Source organism: Symphalangus syndactylus, chromosome 19 (assembly GCF_028878055.3).
Source record: "Symphalangus syndactylus isolate Jambi chromosome 19, NHGRI_mSymSyn1-v2.1_pri, whole genome shotgun sequence".
Lineage (NCBI taxonomy): Eukaryota > Metazoa > Chordata > Mammalia > Primates > Hylobatidae > Symphalangus > Symphalangus syndactylus.
The window spans coordinates 25,142,564-25,150,909 of NC_072434.2; the positions used below are offsets into that span (position 1 = coordinate 25,142,564).

At 43.2% G+C, this 8,346-nt stretch overlaps 1 protein-coding gene across 1 annotated transcript; it reads right to left on the minus strand.

Moving 5' to 3' along the window:
• Positions 1–2,913: 2,913 nt before the first annotated feature.
• Positions 2,914–7,757, minus strand: C19H1orf53 (chromosome 19 C1orf53 homolog). The gene is made up of 3 exons (XM_055234184.2): positions 7,431–7,757; positions 4,389–4,490; positions 2,914–3,136 (listed from the first exon to the last, which is right to left on the minus strand). The coding sequence occupies exons 1-3, from the start codon at positions 7,692–7,694 to the stop codon at positions 3,065–3,067; spliced, it is 438 nt and encodes a 145-aa protein (XP_055090159.1). The 5' UTR covers positions 7,695–7,757; the 3' UTR covers positions 2,914–3,064.
• Between the last annotated feature and the right edge of the window lie 589 nt (positions 7,758–8,346).

Below are 8,346 nucleotides of genomic sequence, written 5' to 3' on the forward strand. Positions count from 1 at the left end.
GCCCAACCTCGAAGCTGTTTGCGGGGACAGAGGTCAACCCAGTGCCCTGGGCATCCCAGCACACATCAGAGCATCCAGAGGTCCAGGGTACGCTGGACATTCCAGGGATAGCTCAGTCTCTGGCTAAAGACAGCTGCGAGTTCTTCCACAACCTTTTTCTCAGAAATCAGGCTCTTCACAGAGATGGCAAAAAGGATGTAGACTTTCTCTGCCCTCCACCCCCGACTTAAATATCTTACTTTTTTAATGAGGGGAGGGGATAGTTTTGGCATCAAGGATTATGTCTTAATTTTTGCATGGTAATGAAAAAATATCACCGATTTTTCACTCCTCCACCACAGACATCCAATCCACTAACTCAAGCTGTGGCTTGAATGTTAGAAAAGATGAAATGGCAGGTGTCAGCAAGGAGTGGAGGGCGAGGTTCCTTTTGCACTAGCCAGGGGCTGTGGGATCTCAAAGTGCTCATAGGAAGGCAACATGCCAATTGCCATTTGTCTGGTAGTGAGCTCTCTTCTCCAGCCTTGTCTGGAGACAAATCTAAGATCCGCAGATTTCTGACAGTGGAACTGTGTGTGCGGAACAGACTTTGCCAGTGCCTTTGGAGAAGGGGTGCTGCACTGGAACAAAGACCTGCGCCAGGCCCAGAGAGCGCCTCCACTTCTCAGGGCGAACATGCCCTGTTTGGGAACCTTAAATTTTACTTGAAAAAATAAAAGCCCTTCTCTTCCCTGCTCTGTATAAACAGTGGGGGCAGTGCTGCCGCTTGAAGAAAGAGGAGTGTGCATCATGATCCACCTGCCACGACAATCAAGGCTGCAGGAATCCGTCTTCACACCCCATCCTGGCAACCCTCACAACAAGATTCCCCAGTTTCCGTTGGGTCGTTTCACATACGAAGCAATCTAAAAATCATTTTCCCTTGATTTATTGCACCCTGGGGCAGGAGTCTCCAGAAACCTTGAAAGTGAAGCAGCGCCAGAGTTGATTTAAACTCTAAAGTCTCCAAGTAAGTCTCTATTTCTTGGCATCCACATGTGTTTGTATATACACACCTAATAAGAAACCTGAATTTTACTTTACAATGTGCGAATACAATATAGCTTAAAGCTCTTACAGGGAGACCCCTTTACGTGGCCATATTGTATTTAATGTGGGAGCACTCGCCCCCGCTGCCACCTCTAACATGTAGTTCGCATGCATCCCTCTAGAACTACAGCAAACTTCAGCCCTCCTTCTGGCTCCAGGAGCAGGGAAGACTATAAGCATCTCTCTTCCCTAGTCCCAGCTGCAGCCCTCCAGCGGCTCCTTTGCTGTTTTTGCCCTCAAGGCTTGAAGTTCTGCCGGGGAAGAATTGCCGATAAGAATTACGAACGTCCCACATAAGGGTCCTCCGTGACAAACATCCTTTCTTTTTCAGCCGGTTTCCTACTACAGAAAGTGCACTGGGAAGAGGCAAGAGCTGCGGGTAGGAAGGAGGCATCTTTCCACCTGCTAAGGGGCTTTCTCAGAACAGTCTTACCTCAGACCCCTTTTCAAAATGAATTTCCTTTCTTCGTTCCACCATTCTCCAAAAAGATGACGTTTTAGACTCTTCTCTCTTGCGGGGGGAGGGGGCTGCTAAAGAAACACTATCTATACCCCACACAGAAAATGGCCTTGTTAATCTTCAAATCGAGCAGAAAACATGGAACTAGCTGGTTGCTTCTTGACCAAAAAATGGAAAGGAAACTGGCTCCCAGGAATCCCTATGCTTCTGTGGAAAACTGCTTCAATTATCATAATGCTGATCACCTTCTCCTATTCCTCTGAAAGTAATTTCCAGATAGGACAGTACCAGTCCACAGACACCACTCTTTTACATCCTGCTGTTACCTCTCAGGTCTCATGGGCAGTGTTACTTAGGGCACCATGGTTAGAACACCAGCAAAAGTAGGGCACCAAAAAAGCCAACAATTTGGAGAGACATTTTAATAGTTGACATTTAAAAATAAAAGACATAATCAAGAGGAAAATTAGAACCTTATTGGGCTTCTTCTCGCTCATTTCACGGTTAAGAATGGCTTTTATTTTGAATTGAATGTGGAAGAAGGTACCAAAACCTTTTGTTTGCTTAAGATTTCTAAAGCTCTTATTTGGGCCACAGGCAGAACCTGAGGCAGACCCCTGAGATGTCTTAGAACCTTTCAGATTCCACTGAGGGAAGGCTGGGAGTCAGCTCTGGGCAAAGCCAGTCTTCCAAGTGGGAAGCACCCTCATTTTTCTGAGCAGCTGCAACTGGTTAGCAAAGGGCTTCCTGGGGATTGCTGTCCTCATAGGAAGCAGAGAAGGTATGGAAAGAAGCTCTTGTAAGCTCCTGACTCAGGCTGGAGACTGATGCCCAGGGGTATCACCGCAGTGAATGAAATAAGTGTACAGCTAATAAAATGTTCAAAGATAGATTTGCCTAGGAAGTGCCAAAAGAAATACAGGAGGAAAGGGTAGGGGAGAAAAGAAAGGATGGTCTAAATGACACATCTTCAGCTGCCTGACCCTCAAGTCAAAATGATTTAAAGTTTTTATTGAAAGAACAGATGGAAGATGAGAGCATTTCTTGACGCAGGATGGCACTTCTTGGGCACTCATATGCTGCACGATATATTATATCAATCTCCGTATAGCTCAAGATATAAATAAAATGAAGAATATATCAAAACTCTTCTATTTGCCAGCAACCTCCCTGGGATTGCTAACACTGATGAGAAAACAGTAGAATGGAGGCTAAGAAAAACCAAGAGCTACTAATGTGACCTGATTGCTACTATTTATTTAATGGAACAGCCATTATTTCCTTTCTTCAACATATGTGTCTGATAATGAAGCAAAAAGAAAGGAAAATAACTATCAATGTGCCATTTCAGAAACACACAAACATTTGTTAGCTTTTTCATTTTATTGCTGTTCTTTTAATATATGTATTTAGGATTAAACTAGTGTTCAAGTACTAATAACCCAGTAATTCTGAATTAGGGCTTTATTTTTAAAAAAATACAAGCACAGTTAGGGAACAGAGATGAAATTGTTGTCAAACATAAAAATATGAATTGAATTGCTTCTTTTTAGATGGATCTTTAACATTGACTTGACCATATGGACACTGCAGAAGAAATAAAACAAATTATTATTAAATTATTTAACAATCATCTTGAAAAAGCACACTGCTCATGGTGACAAAAAGAGACTGTTGACAATTTTATATAGATCATTTGAACTATCAGGTCCTGCAGACTAAGATAAAAATATTGGCAACCTCAGGCAAATGGTCCTAATTAGAGTCCAAGAACCATTTCCTAAATTCATCCTTCCAAATTTAAGCATTTTACTGTCAAAAAATCCACTTTTAGAAAATTCTCAAATCCTCAATTTACAAAAAGCTCTCATGCATTTGATCAGAAACAGCTAAGGGCACAGGAACATACATAAAACGAAGGTTTAATTTTTAATCCTGGCTACAGTTAATACATGCATTTAGTGTCTATTCTTTATAGAGTGGCTAGTTAAAGGAAATTACACCTCCTTGCACCAAAACATACAAAGTGTTCTGTAAACAGAGGTTGTTACTGTTTATAACCTTGACTCTGTAACAATTTACCTCACTACTATGCCTTTAAAAAGTAATAGTGAAGAACTTATTCCCATTTATTTTTTGCTTATAACAGGGAAGGAGAAGTCTGTTTATCTTAATTAGTGAACATAGAGAGGTATCTATTGAAATAAACATTTTAGGAAATGTACAGGCACTACGTGCAGTATAATGTAGTTTCACAGTTATTTCAAATACAGACTGGAAAAGAGCCACAGAAAGGACCAGAGAGAGGAAGGTGGTGGTAGTGGGGGGGGGAACAGAGAGAGAGAGAGAGAGAGAGATGGAAAGAAGAGAGGAAAAAAGGGAGGGAGGGAAGGAAGGAAAGAAGAAAAGAAAAAATCATTATCTGAAGGAAACCTACCTCTCAATGCTGGGAGAGTTTCTATTTATTCAACTAATAAAGAAGAGGGATCTAGTTTGCAACATTCTAGATTTCTTTTCCTGCCCTCTTTGTACTTGCCTCATGAAAACAACTTATTTGAAACCCCATGAAAAGTTTCCTTGTAATAAAGAGCTCCCATGAATTTCAAATCACAGCATTTCAAGGAACTGATGCTCACAGTGAAACTTTACAAAATTCCATTAACTTTAAAGGTCCTACGTTGGTACTAAGGACTTCATTGTCGTTGGCTAAAGTAGCTTGTGAAAAGTTCACTCCAGGTCTATTTGGCTTTTTTATTTGACTTGTTGTTCAAATAATAGGTATTTACGAAGTTACAGAAGCACCGCAAACTGCTGCTGTAATGCGAGAATTGCTACTCACATGTCTGCAAGCAGAGCCACAACATTCACCTCTTTGCAAGTGGGCAATCTGTGTGAGCACCACATAGCCAGTAGCTGGATCCACATAGTTTAGCTGGCCAGCCTGAAGTGCAATAAAATGAAACAATTCATTAATCTCAATATTCATCATATCTCCTCACAATAATGTCTACTCATAAAATACAGCAGAAAAGTTTTAAACAATATTAAACTTCTTCCCAGCAGTTTTAGTGGCACTTGCAATTAAAGACCAAATGCACTCCAGCATTATACACAATCCAACTTTATGTGACATAAGGAGAAAATATACAGTTTGAGAAAAATGAGAAGTTGATGGAAAAACAAGAACTCCTCTGTACCTAATAACTATGTAGCCACTGCTCTGATATTTTTCATTTGGTTTCTAGGTAACAAGCTTAATAACAGGTGATTTAAATGATTTTAAGAGCTTAAGAGGCTGAAAATGAACTTTCACTCAGAAGTTGCAGTTGGAATTTCAGTACTTAAAATATGTGTATAATGATTTAAACTTACAGAAAAGGTGCTAATCAAAACCAACGGTCCTTATAGAAAAGTATTACCTTTGCTATTATTGAACACTTTCTTTACCTTCATGTGTTACTTCATTGCACATTTTATACTTTTTTTTTTTTTGCTGGTGTGTTATTAGTTGTATTTTTAAGTGAAAAAAAGTACTGTTTTAACATATTAACACTCACTGCTTTCACAAGTTTGATCAAAAGAAACTTCTATTGTACTATTTCAAATGTCAAGGAAGTATATTCTATCTACATTCAAACATGACTTAAAACGGTGCCTCAAGTACTTTGTGGGAAGGGAAAAGTAAATAACATAACCTTTTCTGTGGATTTGGGTCTTTTGGGTGATATTACTTAGCCTTGGGTTTTTGTAGAGGAACGTTCCCATGGACTTTTTGTATAACCTTTTTACCACTCAGTAACTCAGTGCATCAATCTTGTACAGAGCTTTTTTCATTAAAATACACATGAAACTTGCATGTCTTCTGACAAACACATTTTTGTACGAACCACCAACAACTTCTTCAGTGTCTTATTTAATGGCAGAATATTTTATTCCGGTTGAGGTTTTAACCCAATATGTTTCATGAATAAAGTGTGTAGCAAAAGGACAGGTACAGTTGAAGTCTAGCCTCACTCTAAGGCATTCCAGCAAAGCTAGAGCAGGGCAGGGCAGCAGAAATCCGAGCAGATCCCAAGGCTGGTCTGAGAGAGACTTCCCAAATCCAGGGGGACCACAGAAGCAGATTACATGAAATCAGGAGCACTCAGCACTGCCTTAGAATGACCGATTGTCAGGACCTCACTTCTTTATTTATTTACAAAGCTCGTGTTTGGAGACTTGGAAGAAAAACAAAAAAACACTAGGAACTCTGTAGCAGGCTTCTTTTCACTTTTCATAGCTTCTGGGAGTCTTCTGAGGGCAATTATCTGGCAACCTGGAAGCCTAACAGATTGCTCCTGCGCATGCGCCTGCTCTACAGCTTTCCATGTTGATTGAGCACCTCTGAGCTTGCTGCTGCCCACACAAACTTAATTTGTCCTCAGTAAATGAGCTTCACGTAATGGTGGTGGCCACAGACAAAGATGAAGCAAGGGTGATGACAGTTTGACTGGAGAGCAAGATGTTCAGTGATGCGCATCGGTACCCGGAGAAAGAGGTAAGAGAGCTATCTGTCTTGAGGCTGGAAGAAGGACCATAGTGAGGGGGCTCTGATTTGTCGAAAAAGAAAAACAAGCAGCTTGTTATTTACTGGGCTTATTTATGGTCTCCTGGATAGTCATTTAACCTGTGATACTGACACTGATGAAACAAGTGTGGATTTCCCGAGTGAGAAAAAGTTCCTTTCCTTCCCTAGACTGATTGAAAATTTCTTCACATGATACTGGTGTTTGCTCTAAAGAGAATGAAACTTTTCTTTAATATCTGCCATATCTATATGGTGAAGTATGAGAACAAATTGTACACATTATTTTTAAAAGGACAGCATAAACAAGAACAATCAAAAGCTGCCAGTCACTTCCTCATGAGTCTTTATTCAGTTTCAGCACTTGAATGGGTCAGACCGACAGTGGATTCTCAGGGCCTACTGTCATTATTTAAATAAGTCAATTTTAGGCAACCTCCGGGATTTTCTTCTTTACCCCTTTGGTTCAAGTCATACCACATAATCTTAGTCCCATCAAGTGCTGGAGGCACACACACACACAGCTTATTAAATGGGTTCATTTCATACTGCTTTTCTATCTTTATTATAGTCAGTTTCTCTTTTTTTCTCACTGTTTCTTTTGTAAAGGAAACCATGCTGCCTTTAAACTCACGCAGACTGTGTTAGAAGGCGTAAAGGGAGAGAAGTTTAGATACTGGTACTAACAGACAATTGTCAATCCGCAAAACAGGAGAAAACAGCCGAGTGTCTACAAATGCCAGATTGTAGTTCCCTATGTTCCGTTAACAGTTAAGAGAAAGGATAAGAAGGCAATGGAAAAAATAAAATAAATGTGTCAATGTCTTATTTTTTTCACTCTAAGAATCACTGGATGGCTAAGTGTTCAACTGACACTGCAGAAAAACACACAACACATTTTTGTTGTGACTTCTCAGTCCCTCCACCTTCTCCATCAATTCCTTAACACCGCCTTCCGCAACACACACACATACACCACAAAAGAGTGGTAGTGGGTCCCACACTGCGACCGGAGTTTAGCTCGGACGCTAATTGGAAAACAAATCACACTCATACCCAAGACAGATACAGGGTAAATAAACCCTTTGTCTGGAACGCGAACTGTGGCCAGTTTTCCCGCGAAAAGGTCGGGGCTGGAAGCTCGTGTGCGTGCGCGCGTGTCGCCCGAGGCAGGACCGCGCCGGTGTCCAGCAACCTTTGCCTCTGCCGGGCGGCCTCCGGGTCCGGAGAGGCCCGGGATGCGCAGGCGCGCCGAGCCCGGGGTGGCCGCGGCGGGGCGGGGCGGGGCGGGGCGGGGCGGGCAGGAGAGAGTCTCACCGCGCAGGCGGCAGTGTGCAGCTCCGCGATCCGTCGCTCCGCCGCGGTTAACTCTTCGCTCACCGAAGGCCTCGCCGCTCTCTCCGGCCTACCGGGCGTGCTGGGCGCGGAGCCGCCGCAGTTTCCCTCGTTAGCAGGGCAGAGGGTTAAGCTGAGCTGCTGTCGGAACCCAGCTCGTACCCAGAGAGGTGCTGGCGGCGAGGCGGCGGAAGGTTGCCTCCAGAGCGCGGGACCCGCCCGTGCCCAGAGCTGTCTGGCCGCCATGCCGCCGCCGGCCTTGGGAGGCGGAGCACCCGGCGCTGGGGCCAGGAGGGGCGACTAACGCGGGCCTGGGCGCGGCGAGCGGGTCTTGGGCAGCTCGTGGCCACCGCTGCGTGCGGTCGGTTCGTGCTGCCGGGGTAGCAGGTGGAGGCGGACGGACTGAACCTTCTGCCTTCACCACTGGGCCCGCTGCGGAAATAAAATGGGCTTTTAAGGCAGCTAACGAGGCTCTGATGAGCTGCCTGGACGGGGAAGAGCCTGGTGTTTCTACATCTTTGGACTTAAATTCTAAGCTCTTCTTCTCCCCCGCGCCCACCCAGCTGAAAGGTGGACATTTTTTGTTATGTCAAACTGGACTTGGGATCATTCAGTATAATCTCCACAACTGTTAAGATCCCAGAAGGTGATCAAAAGACCCGAGGTTTGTGAATAACCACCTTGGGCCTATCCAGAAAAGGCTGCGTGTTTCCAGGTAATATGTGATAGGAATAAAGGTGGAAGCGGAGCCTTCTTTGCATGGTTCTTTGGCCCATCCTAGAATAAGGGCCAAAAGTAAAATCGCACACTGAATAAGAAAAGGTGTTGTGTTCATGTTACTGAATATTTACAAAATCCAACGTAAAACTTATCTCCTTTCTGATGGATGAAAGTGATC

What these genes read in the sequence shown, in the direction of transcription:
- C19H1orf53 (XM_055234184.2), bottom strand. Translation starts at nt 7,694, where the DNA reads ATGGCGGCCAGACAGCTCTGGGCACGGGCGGGTCCCGCGCTCTGGAGG. An exon ending in TGCACACTGCCGCCTGCGCG is followed by an intron (nt 4,491 to 7,430) that starts GTGAGACTCTCT and finishes ATTGCACTTCAG; the next exon opens with GCTGGCCAGCTAAACTATGT. An exon ending in GTGGCTCTGCTTGCAGACAT is followed by an intron (nt 3,137 to 4,388) that starts GTGAGTAGCAAT and finishes TTTCTTCTGCAG; the next exon opens with TGTCCATATGGTCAAGTCAA.